This window comes from Pangasianodon hypophthalmus, chromosome 1, assembly GCF_027358585.1.
Source record: "Pangasianodon hypophthalmus isolate fPanHyp1 chromosome 1, fPanHyp1.pri, whole genome shotgun sequence".
NCBI lineage: Eukaryota > Metazoa > Chordata > Actinopteri > Siluriformes > Pangasiidae > Pangasianodon > Pangasianodon hypophthalmus.
In genome coordinates, this window is record NC_069710.1 from 4,162,073 (window position 1) to 4,177,883 (window position 15,811).

The 15,811-nt window shown below is 37.7% G+C and overlaps 2 protein-coding genes across 4 annotated transcripts in view; both read right to left on the minus strand.

The window, feature by feature from the left end:
• LOC128317059 (collagen alpha-6(VI) chain-like) overlaps window positions 1-1,350 on the minus strand; it is a 30,413-nt gene extending 29,063 nt beyond the window's left edge. For all 3 annotated transcript variants that reach the window (XM_053228962.1, XM_053228998.1, XM_053228931.1), the window contains exon 1: window positions 1,195-1,350. The gene's annotated coding sequence lies outside the window, so the exon portion shown is untranslated. The remainder of the gene's footprint in view (window positions 1-1,194) is intronic.
• Window positions 1,351-11,984: 10,634 nt separating this feature from the next.
• The window catches only part of LOC113526515 (collagen alpha-6(VI) chain), a 44,728-nt gene continuing 40,901 nt past the window's right edge, over window positions 11,985-15,811 (minus strand). The window contains exons 37-39 of the mRNA XM_026913615.3: window positions 13,856-13,946; window positions 12,899-12,978; window positions 11,985-12,444 (exon numbers count right to left, since the gene is read on the minus strand). Coding sequence (XP_026769416.3) covers window positions 12,263-12,444; window positions 12,899-12,978; window positions 13,856-13,946 — 353 coding nt within the window. The 3' untranslated portion in view covers window positions 11,985-12,262. The remainder of the gene's footprint in view (window positions 12,445-12,898; window positions 12,979-13,855; window positions 13,947-15,811) is intronic.

The following is a 15,811-nucleotide window of genomic DNA, read 5'->3' on the forward strand; positions in this document are numbered from 1 at the left end:
TCTTTAAAAGGAAAGGTACAGATCACGGCACTTGCATTTCACAAGAAAAAACTGGACTGGATAAAACTATTGATTGATAGTGATTTCTAGTGAATTCTGGTCCTGTCCAGTGAATCAGAGCATTTGGGTAATAGTTGACTCTTTTGGCTCCCAAACAGCTTATTTGTTCTTATTTTCACCTATGGCATTTCCACATTCGTGGAAATGAACAGCTCAGAAGCTTATAACAGATTTCCACAGAAGCATTACATTAGCCTATACTTCAAGGGTAATGCATTTGCCTATTTTTTGGCTCCCAAACAGCTTATTTGTTCTTATTTTCACCTATGGCTGATATAGTTTCACAAACTCTTCCTGTACCTTATAATTAATTAAATAACATTTTATAAAACTGATTTGAAGAATTGTGCTTGCTGTGTCTGTGCTTCATCAAGAAGATTAATCTCTATTTTTTCTGATAACTGATCGCCTCCTGTAACACACTGACCACATGCAGGAGATCTTCAACAAGTCAAACACATAAGACCATTTGTGGAAATGAACAGCTCAGAAGCTTATAACAGATTTCCACAGAAGCATTACATTAGCCTATACTTCAAGGGTAATGCATTTGCCTATTTTTTAAAAAACACTAGGCCTTACACTAAGCCAAAGTTACACTGATGAAATAAAAAACAATGCATATACAAATGGACAGCACATTACATAACTAACTGTGTATACTCTTAGAAATAAAGGCACCAAATTCAAGGGAACATCTTTTGTACTTTTAGTATGCATCTTCATACCTTTAAAAATAATTTGAGGTACATAATTTGACTTTAAGGATCACTTGTGAAACTCTAAAGCTTTAGTCTTAAAGATAATTTAAGTTACATCACATGCACTGCTCTAGAAATTAAAAAATGCATACTAAAGGTACAGATGTTTCCATGATGGTCCAACCCCAGAGACAGTACAGTTTGATACCTTTATTTCTGAGAGTGTACTCAGCCCAAACACTGTTTAAAAAATATATATATTTACATGCAGCACAACTGTACAGTATACAATAAACAGAGTTAATGTTATGCTTTAATTAAAAAGATCAAACAGTAAATGAAATAGCATACCACACCTATAACCTATAGCACTTATAGACCACTGCTGCTCCCTTTATTCTGACTTGGTGAATGATTTTGACAAGCTGCTCACCTCAAAAGCTCGATGTAGATATCATTGAAGCAAACTGTCTTCAAGTTGTCGTGCACAGTCAATTATGCTAAATGTGATTTTCAGAAGAAGAAGGAGAAGCAGAGCCCAGGCACTAAGCGTGTGTGTATAGATTAAATGCACTAATGTGAGGCAGAAATGTGAAGCAGAGAAGCCTGAGCTTGGGAGCCACTCCCCTCTCTTCCTCACACACTTTTACAGTAACACTATATATCACCACAGGATGAGGCTTCCCAGGCACTACTTCAAGTCCCTTTTTTTCTTTAACTAGCCTTGCTCTGATAAAGCTACACTGTAATAAATTGCTGTAAACTTTACAGTAATTTACCTGCAATTTGGGTTTGCCATAAAAAGTACTGTAAAATTTACAGTAAACAACTGTGAAATATATTTGCAGCAAATTACTGTCATATCTTAATGTTGTTATTATGTGACACATAACCCAGCACACTTGCTCATTTGGCCAACACAGGATACAACTGAGTTGAAGGTTACAGGTTTTACCCGATCATGACAGCTTGGCAGCACTGGGATTTGAACACACAACCTTCTAAGCTGTGACACAAAGCCTTAACCACTGAGCCACCACAACTACACCACAGCACCACCGCAACTAGCAATTGCAATGAATCAGTGCATGCTAGTTGTGCTAGCTGTTTTGTCTCAGTGGTTACGGCTTTGAGAAGGCCAAGTCTTCAAATCCCAGCACCACCAAACTGCCTTGATTGGATCCTGGAGCAAGACCCTTCAGCTCAGCTGTATCCAGCATCAACATACTTGGTTATGTGTTATTTTACACTATGTATGATATTACAGTACTTTACTGTAAATGTTATACAATTGTTTACTGACATCCTAGGTTGCCAATAAATTACTACATAATTAAAATAAATTATCAACAAAATATCTACAGTGAATTTTTTTTACGGTGTAAGGTATAGGCACCATTATCAATGCAGTTACCTCTGAGGGATGCTTCTGGGTGACCCTACCAGATATTACTACCATGAACATTGAAGGTATGTAAGAATTCATGTTATGAACTACAGAACACTTTTTAATCCTTAGATTAGTCTACATTAATCGGTAATGAATATCATAATCAAATCTATAAGACTACAATATGCTGAATTTCCGTCAGCAGCTTATGATTCAGTCACAGCTCATTATTTTCACATCTAAAGAATCAAGAATAAAGCTTGTTTTCATTCACAGTTTTACTCTACAAGGTTGATTTGAACTCTCATTTAAAGGCTCAATATAACACTAACCATTCATGTCTATACGTTTGTAGAGCATGATGTTAAGAAAACAGGTAACAAATAGGCATAGTTTTTCAGAATAGATATACTCATAAATAACAATTGTTTTGCATGGCTTTTGTTCAGCCAGACAGCACATTCTTCTGTAACTTGAGGAATGATAGTAGGGAGGTTTTCTTTGGCAGTCATCCTAATCCAACACATTGTGGTACATACTGTATATGGCCTTTCATTAAGAATCTTGTGAATCAACCCTGAGTCTGACACCTCCCACATCAGTTCTGTTTTAGGTCAACACCCTGGACATTGCAAGTACACTCCTATAATTAAAATCATAGAACTACAGCCATCAGTTAAGTCTATGGCGTTATTTGAACTGTACTATGCAAACTAAAACTTAGTTTGGGGCCAAGAAATATCATTCCCGCTTCAAAGAGCTTCCAAGTAATCAAGAATTCAGCTTCTTCCAGCAGATGGTCAGTTCTTGGCACGCTATTAAGCCATTCCTGGTAAAGGCTGGAAATGGTAGGTTGTAAGAGAAGAAGAAATGGTAGGTTGTAACTGACAAAGTGAAAAAATTGTTCAATTAATTTGGTCATTTTGGCAAAATAAAATAATCCTGGAAGCAGAAACCCCATTTCACATACTTCTCCAGCTCCTCCATGCAATAAATCCTAGAATATCTCCAGAAAACTTAACACAGTACTGAAAAAATGCACAAAATGAAACACAACGATCATTTTGTACTCATAGATTATATTCTTCAGTTAGTACTTCCAACATATTTTATCCCTTGGGAGATACAAGATGTCTCCCATCTCACTTAAAAAAGAAATATATCACCTGGGAGTTTAAGTCAAGGAAAGGCTCATATAGATGTGCTAATTTATATAATAAAAAAAAATCACACAAGGGAGAGCCGACACAATTGTAACATGCTTGTCTCTAGATTACTTCTTGTCCAGCTAGAAAAAAAAAACAACAAAAAACAGTTGGATTTCTGTAATTGTGCTGGAGACATTTGTAGTACTTTCTGACACACACACACACACACATATGTATATATATATAAAAGGAAGCAATTTTGGAAATATTTTTTTTAATATAATGTTTTTTTTTTTACATGGAAATGTGTGCAGTTGTGTACACTCAGCTTTAGAAAAACAGCCTTCAGAGGATACATTATTTTACTAAAGTACATGTAATTTTATAGGGTTTTTGAATGGTGTTACAACCAACCCACACAATGTTACAACTGTGCCACTCTATTGGATACAGCTGTAACACCCGACTCCTTTTGGTTTCAGTGAAAATGTATGATCCTCACTGACAGTATGGGGAAACTTACACTTGATTGCATGATGTCGTGCGGGAAGCATGAAGTCATCATCAGGTATGTAAATAATCCCTTAAATAAAACCAGACCTTGTGTGCTTTGAACATTTTCAGTTTCTGCCTCTTTAAAAAGGTTTTCACTTTTATCTCGACTCACCACATACCACACTCCTACTGAGCCCAAAATACATACAAGAAGAAGAAAATCAAAGTGGTTTGGCAAATTTGACAAAAACTGCCTAAAACTTCTAATTCTTTTGTGGGTGTGCTCATTTTGTCTGTACAGTGTAATTGCAACACAGATGTAAACCATGGCAAGGATAAAGCCTGAAAGAAAGCAGATGTTTGGCTCTCTGCCAAGAACTACATATATATATAGAGAGAACACCATCATGGAGTGGCTTTACACTGAATTTACTAATTCAACCTCTTGAGAAAAGGCAGAAAAGGGAGCAAAAACCTAGAATTAAATAAAAAAGTGGTAAATTAATGATTTAGTGTGTAATGATTATTAAACTACCTCTCCATTTACTCACGTTGTTACTGTGTATGGATCGTTTTTTTTTATTTTTTTATTTTTTATTTTTAGCACTGTAATGGCCTTTTCCAATTTATTAGCTGGGGAAATGACATTGGGAGGACATAAGGTGGTTTAAAGATATTATTTAGTTAGATATTATAAATGGATGTGGTTAAAGAAATAGATAAGATATGGATGTTTGGTAGTGAACCTCATGAACCTCATGAACCTAAACTATGGGATGAATTGCATTGGTTTTGGCAACCTTTCTGCAGGTGTTACCGGTGCAATAGGCCTATTTTACCTGATGAATGTTGCCATGCACACACTCTTTATACCGGAGGTTAACCAGCACCATGCTGTGCAACCGTGTGTTGCCCACAGGATGATATATTTTGAACATGCAATAATCATTAAAAAAATACAGTAATGTTGTTCAGTGTTCACACAGTGTTGCTTAAAAAACAGAACAGAACTAAACAATTTTTGTTCAGTTTTGAAAAGGATTACTGAACAAATTTTACTGCTCAAATTTATCTGACTAGCCAGCTCTCATCTTGCTCTTTATTTTCTTTATGTGAGAAAACCAATCTGGGTCAGTATCTGCTAAATCTGCTAAACCAAAGCAGAAAAGAAGCAGCTGCAAAAGATGAGGAACTCCTTGGAGACATGACCGCAACTAGATATGAGGGACCAATGTCCAGTAGCTCCAGAAGGCTTTTTTGTGTTTATATAATGGCATTTTTTCAGTAGCTAAAAGATGCTTGTTGGAAAAAGAGCTGTTGCTAATCTGTTTTAGTTCAAATGTGGACACTAGAAAAGCGTACATGCACACTTTCTTATTAATTACCTAGCATCTTATTCTTTGAATATATTTTGCATAGGTTTGTTCAACAAGAACATCTGAATTCAATAATTAGATATCTTCTTCCAGCTGCTCCTATAAGGGGTTGCCGCAGAGGATCATTGGATTTTTTTTTTTTTTTTTTTAAATTTGATTTGGCACAGTTTTTATGCCGGGCCACGGTGGTGAGAGCACCGAGGCCTAACCACTAGTCCTCCAGGGACCCTGGAGGCTGTAATTGACAATAACTAGATAAAAATAGATTTTTTTTTAATAATGGTAAGCACTCTAATGTAATCCTTAATATGAAATGAGTGATGTGAAAAACGTGACAATTTTGAAAAATATGCAGGATAAAAAAATACTGTGAAAGAAATAGTGATATGTCTTCAATTTCGATGCTAATAAAAGCTCTGTATATTCTTGCAGAGGCCCTCTTGTACTATGTGCTCCTTTAATATTAATAAAGTTCACAACCAAAATATTTAACATGATAAAAATTAAACGGTCTAACTGGAGTCAGAGCAGTTTGTGGAAGAATGGAAGGATAACATGCACAGTTCTTATTAACAATTAACAATTGATGTAGCACGTATTTGGCAGTGTAACTATGTAGCTAATGTTGTAGATCGTTCGGCTAAGCTAACGTTGGCTTGCTGTATGAACGATTATATATTATATTATTGAGCTCATTCAAATATGTTTCTACAGTAACAGATCATTCACATAATCTAATCTAAGCTTAATAACAAACAAATTGTTGTTTAATAATGAAAAGAGTATAAATATATATTATACTCTTTATATGCTCTTTATTATACTATATATTATTATAGCAGCTGCTGTTCTGAAAGTCGGGGAAGCTGCAGCACCCTCAGCATCATTACTTCCCACATCCCTGAAATACATATTCAAAAACTTTTGTCAGCTTCCACGCTACATAGCCAACAAGACACAGAGGCACACAGCAGTGAAGATCTTTTTTCCTGTTGCGGGCAAGTCATAGGTACAGCATCAATTACCACAACAGAAACTGGAATATTTTGTTGATTTTAAAAAAAGCTTATGTTCAATTATGCATTCAAAGTCTGTGGTCGCTAATCTTTTTGTTATGTAATTGCATGTGTATCATAACTACCAATTAATCTATACATGTAATTACATAACAAAAAGATTAGTGACCACAGACTTTGAATACAAAATTGAACATAAGCTACTGAGCTAGATGAAAATTCTCTTAATCAGTTTTCCATGGAAACAAAATGGAGGAAATTTAGACCACCATACTCGATACTATTCATAATAACAGACTTTTTAACATTATGCCTTTTATGTTATGATAAAAGTATGTATTTCAGGGCTTGAATCTGTACCTTATACATTGCCACATTTGTAGCACTCCTGTTTTGAAACATGCAACATTTTTACACATGAGCGCATAGACTAGCACCCTAAACCATTAATGGATGTGTAGTAGAGCTTGGCCAGCATCAACGCTAACTGATCCGTGTCCCCTGTGATTCCCCAGTATGCGTCTCTTTCCTGATCTGCAACCCACAGATTTGATTATACTTTATGACATTAGTGTACATTTTGAAGCAAACACCATAATTTTGCATGTGAGAATGTGTTAAAGATTAAAAAAATTTCAGTTTTTCAAACATTGCAAAAATATCTTGAGGAAAGTGAGTTTGTCTAGAAATGTAGTAAAAGCTTGCGAGATGAAATAGCAAGTGAGGGCATGGTTTAACAGGAGTGTATAGGGATAGGCTAATTAACATGGCACACCAGATACCTGTCTGTGCTGGTTACATTAACAATCTCTCTCTCTCTTTCTCTCTCTTCAGCTCTGAGCTGAAGTTGTCTGTGTTTATGAAAGCGGTGAATATTTTATCCCTTCGTTTTTTACCACTGTGTTTGCAGCAAAATAAATAAGCTCAAGATCAACCCTGAGTTTACTGGTTCACTGAGTACCTTCAGTAACTAATATGAAAGATTCAGTCTGCAGAAAAGAAATATACAGGAAAGGTGTGTAGGTACGAGAGTGAAGAATGTGAATGGGTGAATGGGCTCTGTGGGTTTAAGGAGTTAAATTTGAAAGGAAATCTTATTACTTTCCATAATTTTTGTAAAATATAATTTTTAAATAAATGTAAAAATGAATGTATTATTATTATTGTTATTATTGTTATTATTATTATTATTATTATTATTATTATTATTATTAAATGAATGTCCAGCATAGAAGACTATATACACATTGGATCTCTACAAGTCAATGCAGTATACATCAACATTTGAAGAAAAATAACAGATATCGTCTTTTCTTTTGTTTAAGAGAGAAAGCAAATTGGACAAATGACATATTTGATATTCAGTGCTCAAATATACAGTGGATATAAAAAGTCTACACACCTCTGTTAAAATGCCAGGCTTCTGTGATGTAAAAAATTGAGACCAAGATAAATCATTTCAGAACTTTTTCCACCTTTAATGCGACCTATAACCTGTACAACTCAACTGAAAAACACCTGAAATCTTTTAGGTTGAGCGAGTAAAAATTAAAAAAACAAAATAATGTGGTTGCATAAGTGTGCACACCCTTAAACTAATACTTTGTTGAAGCACCTTTTGATTTTATTACAGCACTCAGTCTTTTTGGGTATGAGTCTATCAGCATGGCACATCTTGACTTGGCAATATTCGCCCACTCTTCATTGCAAAAACGCTCCAAATCTGTCAGATTGCGAGGGCATCTCCTGTGCACGGCCCTCTTCAGATCACCCCACAGGTTTTCAATCGGATTCAGGTCTGGGCTCTGGCTGGGCCATTCCAAAACTTTAATCTTCTTCTGGTGAAGCCATTCTTTTGTTGATTTGGATGTATGCTTTGGGTCTTTGTCGTGCTGAAAGATGGAGTTCTTCTTCATCTTCAGCTTTCTAGCAGAAGCCTGAAGGTTTTGTGCCAATATTGACTGGTATTTGGAACTGTTCATAATTTCCTCCACCTTGACTAAGGCCCCAGTTCCAGCTGAAGAAAAACAGCCCCAAAGCATGATGCTGCCACCACCATGCTTCACTGTGGGTATGGTGTTCTTCTGGTGATGTGCAGTGTTCTTTTTTGCACCAAACATACTTTTTAGAATTATGGCCAAAAAGTTCAACCTTGGTTTCATCAGGCCATAACACATTTTCCCACATGTTTTGGGAGACTTCAAATGTGTTTTTTGCAAAATTTAGCCAGGCTTGGATGTTTTTCTTTGTAAGAAAAGGCTTCCGTCTTGCCACCCTACCCCATAGCCCAGACATATGAAGAATCCGGGAGATCGTTGTCACATGTACTACACAGCCAGTACTTTCCAGAAATTCCTGCAGCTCCTTTAATGTTGCTGTAGGCCTCTTGGCAGCCTCCCTGACCAGTTTTCTTGTCGTCTTTTCATCAATTTTGGAGGGACGTCCAGTTCTTGGTAATGTCGCTGTTGCGCCACATTTTCTCCACTTGATGATGATGGTCTTCACTGTGTTCCATGGTATATCTAATGCCTTGGAAATTCTTTTGTACCCTTCTCCTGACTGATACCTTTTAATAATCAGATCCCTCTGATGCTGTGGAAACTCTCTGTGGACCATGGCTTTTGCTGTAAGATGCGACTAAGAAAATGTCAGGAAAAGCCGACTAGAACAGCTGAACTTTATTTGGGGTTAATCAGAGGCACTTTAAATGATGGCAGGTGTGTACTGACTCCTGAGTCCTATTTAACATGAGTTTGAATGTGATTGCTTAATTCTGAACACAGCCACATCCCCAGTTATAAGAGGGTGTTCACACTTATGCAACCACATTATTTTGTTTTTTTTATTTTTACTCGCCCCCCCTAAAAGATTTCAGTTTGTTTTTCAGTTGAGTTGTACAGGTTATAGGTCACATTAAAGGTGGAAAAAGTTCACCAGAAATCTGGCAGCTTTTTATATCCACTGTATGTTTGTTGTAAAAATATTGTTTGTGTGTGTAAAAAATTCCTTTCAAGTACAATAAATAGATTAATAACGACTCATTTCTTATACCTTTATTGCATATGTTTATGCAATAAAACATCTTTATACAATAAAGATATTATTTTGGAAAACAACAAACAAATTATTTAGCATAAGGAGAAGCAAAAACAACATAGGCCTTCCAAAATAACAATGTATACACTGCCAAAAACCGATGTGATTTTCTATTCTTCAGCACAACTATACAACATCAACTAGTATCCATGCTAGAATCCCTCTTCTTTAGATGCAGCTTGATTGGGTTAAAACTGATGAATTAACTTGCAGGATACATCTTTAACCTTGGACATGGTTTCTTACCATATGCCTTGTTCCCTACTATATAAATATCTCATAAGGAACAAGGCATATGGTAAGAAACCACATCCAATAAGACATGAATATACTAATCTTCATCTGTTAGTGAAGATGACACAGGGTTTGGATGTGAAAGAGAAACAAATTCACCCAACCACTATTATTTTAATGGCTGTGGATTATTTTAATGGAGAGGATTGTGACTTAACAGAACCCTTTAAAAGTATATTAACTCTGATAGGAACAGCATCAAAACCCACAACAAATCATATTTTAGCTTCAGGAATATTTTCTGATTTAAAAATCAGAATGAAAATAAAACATTTGTTTACGGAAATTGGATAGCCTTATAATTATAATTTCCATATGCTGTAATTAACAAAAAGATTGGAGACTTTTAATATAAAACCATAACATTTAAGTTTAATAACACGTGACGTTTTTGCACATGCGCAGCCTATTGATTCGAGCCGCAAACCGTTAACGCATGCGTAGTAAAGATCGGGCGGCATCATCGCTACCTAACCCATAGACATATAAAATATTTTATTGTATTTTATGTCTATGACCTAACCTGCGCCCGCTGCCTAATTTACAACGCGCATGCGCAGTGCGTGCGCTATTCGGCTCGGGCGAGGGACGCGGATTGAGGAGTCACATGTCCACTTGCACTGCGCGTGCGCCTATGTGAAAATACATTTGCTTGTAGTTTTTGCTTGTCTTCTGTCTTGAGAAAGTAGTAATAGGTTTGATCATTTTTGTTCATGGGAAACCAGAGAGATTTTCTTCTTTACAACCTGAAATACACACGACCAAGTGCATATTTTACTTCATTTAACTTGCTATAGTGCATTTACAGGAAAGCTCCTTTAGCTTACTCACCATAGCAAAGTATGTAAAGGAGTTTCTGAGGTGAACAAACGGTTTAAATGTAAAATATGTCATCAGATTTTTGTCCATTTTAAGGGAAAGTGTTATTAAAATAAACAATTACGTCATTTCTATGAGTTATTTGGCTATCCCCAAAGCAACATTTAATACTGTATTCTTAACACAAAATGTTTTATTTACAGTCAAAATCATGAAAAAGTTTCGACCAGTTGTGCTTTTTTGTAGCTGACACTGTTAAATATCAAAATTATTTACATTTGTCACAAAATATCTTGCCTAAAAATGCACTTAAGTGCATTTTGAATGTGTTGGACGCCACTCATTTGAAGTACTTCCTGTGTCAAAAGGTCAGTGTGAGCAGTGGTGACTGAAAACTAAGAATGGGAAGTTGATACATTCGCACTGATTTTAATAGATTTATCTGTTATTTGGTCATGTTGCAGTTTTTTAGAAGCTCTGTACCTTACATTTACTTTTAGAAATTGAATAAATATCAATAATTACTGAGTTGACATTTTAGCAAGATAGCATCTTCCCTCATGTGTCAGCCATTTTGAAGTAATCCTCCATTTTTTTCCAAAAATGTCACTGATGTCACATTACAGGTGTATGGTGCAGTGACATTGCTATTTTGGTTGTAAAAGTGTTGTGGACTTCAGCAGTTGTGCTGTTTTTGGTCACTGAGAAGTCTTCCACTTTTCACTGGTGTTACAAATCTATTCCGAGAGCATATTCAATCTTTTAAATTTTATATTATATTCCTGAAATATATGAAAGTAAAGCACACTGGATCGGTTTTAGTTTTTGCACTGAACTGGTTTGAAATGGTTTTGTCATTTTAGACGAAAAGTGAAATGCATGGACTAGAAATATAGTCACTGAAAGTCCTTAATTTTTGCTTATTGTGGTGTGTGCTAACCATGAACTTTACAGAACATTCCAAATATTTATTTATGTATGTTTTTAAAAAAATAATAAAAAAAAAAGATATGTAATTTTGGAAGAAAGGGCCATTTTCATTGCCATAACATTTTCTTTTCTTTTTCTGTCTCTCCGAAATGCCACCGTGTTCAGATATTGACCCATCAATAAATTTTTTTAATGCACTCAGCATTCGGAAGGAATCCATTACAGATGAAAGGCTGAGATTTACAGAGGCTCCTGGCAAAGCGATGTGATCCATACTGTAAAGCTAAAGCTGAGCATTTCTTTTTTTTATGTTATGCAAATGAGAAGCAAAGCAATGGCATATTGCCAGACTCAGGCATTAAAACACTGTGTTTTTTTTTTTTTTAATTATTATTTTAAACTGTGGCTGTTAATTGTGAGAATATATATCAGATATTCGATGTAGTAGTGAAAATTTTATAAGCAGTTGTAATGTAGGTGGAATATTATACTGGCGTAGTTGGGCGAACCCAACAGTTTAGGGCTGCTGATTTTGCTTATAATTATAGTGATACGAAAATGAGCAGTTAACATGCTAATAGAATGTGTGAACTATGTCCAAAGTTTTATTTGTAAAAAATATGAACATAAAATGAAAATGGTAACCACATAGAAAAGAATTATTCACACAATGGTTCGCTTTATTAAAGAATGAGCACCATGGTAATTTTCTTTTATGATGAAGTGAAATATTGTTTCTAGTGAGACACATTTCATTTACAGATAGTATCAGAACTGTCTGTCAGCAACAACTGTGAAAATGTGACAAATAAGCTGGAAGCTTTAATGTGTGTAGGTTATTTGGATATCACATAAAAGTATTGTTATATCCTACTGTGCCATCGTTTTTTTTTTTTAATATATATAACCAGAGAAAAGAAGGAGTAATTTGAAAAAGTCACTGTACAGTAAGAAGCTCCACACAGCGGGCTTCACATTCAGGCCGAGTGTCAAATCTGTTAAGGTTCCCACCACATCCTCCATAAGTGAAACGAGAGCATTTGTTCTGTTCTTGATCATAGAACCATTTGTTAACATAACTTCTGCAGGGCCCTACTTCTTTTTTCAGGTAGCACACATCTATAAAGGGAGAGAGGGAGAGAGAGGGGTGTTAGCAGGAATGTTTTAAAATTGACACATGCCTTGAAACATTCAATTTCTGTACTAAATAAGTTGCGGTTGCCATCAGAACCGCCATACCAGAAGTGTAAGCATGCACCGAGCGCACTATCGTAGTACCACCTTTTGACATATTCTCCATGCATGGTGTCACGGTCCTTATGCAGTAAGCACTGAGCTAAAAGCAAAACAGTACAGAAACATGCATGCAGGATGCAGGAGTCACATTACACATGCTTACACTACTCACACACATACACAAATCTCATACAATCTCTTTGTAATGCTTTGTAAGCCTAGGTTTGTAGTGCTCTTAGATATAAACTCAAACACTTGAGGTGCACTCAGTTTACTGTTGTCATAATAGATGTTTTTTTTTTTTTTAGACATGCTAATGAAAGTGAATCTGCTTTACCATTTATATCTCCGTTTCCTGAGATCATCAGGTCCGCATCCTCTCTAATCTCAGGGTAAGGTAATGTTGGGGAAGGAGTCCTGAGGAAGAAGTACTTCTTTTAATCATGTTATCTTTCAATACACATGCTCCTGATTTGTAAAACAGAAGTTTCTATGAATGATATAATGCCTTATAACGTAAATAAGAAATAATAGGTACAAACAAAATCCTTGGATAAAAGTCTATGTACATGACTTTAAAATGTGACTGCCTTTTGAAAAATGTGCATATGGTAAGTATATAATATTTCAATTGATGCAGTTTAGTCAGTGAAAAATGCCTGTTTTAGCATTACCACTACTTGCAGTTTTATTGAATCTAGGTAAAGCCAGTCCTGATTTTATCTACGTAATCTAGATGCAAATCATAACTCCAAGATGTGCAACTCGAGCAAATCTTTCCATATTGTCAAATGGTCCAAGGTTTTATGATCGAAAAGCCTAAGATATTTTTGCTTTATATTTGAAAACCACAGCTGAGACCGATGCTTATGAATTTTTATGCACTGCCATAATGTTATAACACTACTAGCATCCGTGATTCTATCAAAATTTTGACAACTACTTTAATTATGCTTACTGTAAACTTTAGGGCCCTTTTAGGAAATGCATCTTACTGTTAGATATATTCATATCTATGCTGTTTCAGAAACACCTCCTAATTCAAGAATTCAACTGTGCTGTGGTACACGTGGTTGTAATCAACACATAATTTCTGATTTAAAAAAAGCAAATTATTTACTATAATTTGTGTCATCATAGCACACAATCCCATACTGCTTAGCACCCCAATGTTTCACTTACTGAAGGCAAAAAAGCAGGCGCTGCAGACAGCTGCAGTAAAGGCCTGGCAGAGTATCGAGAAACTATAAATATAATGAAGTTATATGAAAAAAATGGAGTTTTGTAATATCACCTGCCAGTGGATGTCCAGGTGTGACCTGGATCTGGTGGAAGACTCTCACATTGACTTCTGAGTGATGGGCCAGGGTAGGTGTTCATGCCCCCTGTATTCATAAAATCAGAACAAACCCAACTCAACCATACATCCATACAATATCTGAGAGCATGAAACAAAAGAGGGTAAGAAAGTACTTTGGCTTTAATTAGGGCTGTCAAAATTAACACGTCACCACACACGATTAGTTTTAAAATCATAACACGCTATTATTTTTAATTGTGTTAATGCACGGTCTTTGTTATGGTAAATGCTACTAAGGAAGACAAAGCCACTAGGACCATGTGCTAGTGCTTAAAATCGCATTTTATAACCATAGTCTATCGTTACTGTACTCAGGCTGTTAAGCACCAATTCTGTTTTTTGGTTACCATACAGCAGAAATAAAAATTGAGAAAATTGAATGAGAAGAAAGGGAAGATTTTACACAGTTCTTTTCATTTTAAAACACTCAGATTCTTAAAACACTCCTTGTCCTACCATTTCAACACAAAACACAATAGTGTGAAAACGTCTCCAGGTTACGTATGTAACCATGGTTCCCCGAGGGAACAAGACGCTGCGTCTCGGTGCCACACTTCCGGCGTCCCTGCGGCACTTGCTTAATTTTCCAGTAAGCTAACGCGGGGCTTGCCGCTCGGGCTTTTATGCTTCCAGGTCGCTACGTCACCCCGCCCCCGCGTGACCGCGCTCTGAATCACGTGTCTAATCCGTCCAATGGATGGGCGAGACGCCACGGGCGAAGTGTGGCACCGAGACGCAGCGTCTCGTTCCCTCGGGGAACCATGGTTACATACGTAACCTGGAGACGTTCCCCTTCAGGAACTCGAGCTGCATCACGAAACGCTATGGGAACGAGTATACCCACGCCGTCAGACTTACAAGTCCCTGCCTCCAGGAGGAGGCAAGCCTAAGGCACAAGGACAGAGGAGCCGGGAGTGGCTCGCGCATCTAGGTCATAAAACCTGGCAAAGGTCAGGGGCGTGGACCATCCCGCCGCGTTGCAGATGTCCTGTAAGGACACACCTGCCAGAAAGGCCTTAGAGGCCGCCACTGCTCGGGTAGAGTGAGCCTTGACCCCCAGGGGACTGGGGAGACCAGAGGACTCGAAAGCCAGAGAAATGGATTCTACAATCCACCGGCTGAGGCTGAGGGTCTGCTTAGAAGCAGGAAAACCCCTCTTAGGGGGACCAAAGCACACAAGCAACTGGTCCGCCTTTCTCCACAGGGCAGTTCTGTGGACGTACGCTTCCAGTGCTTGCACTGGACACGTACAATTGAGCTTTCGATGGTTGGGCTCCCTGAAGGGAGGAGGACAGAAAGCCTGCAGCATGACCGGCCGTGGTGCCGAGGGGGGGACTTTCAGTACGTACCCCGCTCGGGGGTACAAGAATGCTTTGGCCAAACCAGGCGCAAAGTCTAAATAGGAAGGGGCCACCGAGAGGGCCTGAAGATCCCCCACTCTCCCAAGAGAGGAAATTGCCAAGAGAAAGGCAGTTTTTAACGTCAGAAGATGGTCCGAAATCTCCTCTATGGGCTCGAAGGGGGGTTTGCAGAGAGCCTCTAAAACCACGGCCAGGTCCCACGAGGGGACCCGAGATCGAGCTGGAGGTCCGATCCTCAGCGCACCGCGGAGGAAACGTGTCACCCAGGGGTGTCTGCCCACTGACTGGCCATCGAGAGGGGCGTGGCAGGCCGCAATAGCCGCCACGTACACCTTCAGGGTGGAGTGGGTCAGCCCCGCGGAGAGGCGGGCCTGCAAGAACTCCAGCACTGTACCAACTGGGCAGTGAACAGGGTCAAGCCGGCGGTCTCCGCACCAGGAAGTGAAAAGTTTCCACTTCAGGGCGTACAGTTTCGTCGTAGAGGGAGCTCTGGACTGGAGGATGGTCTCCACAACCTCGGTTGAGAGAC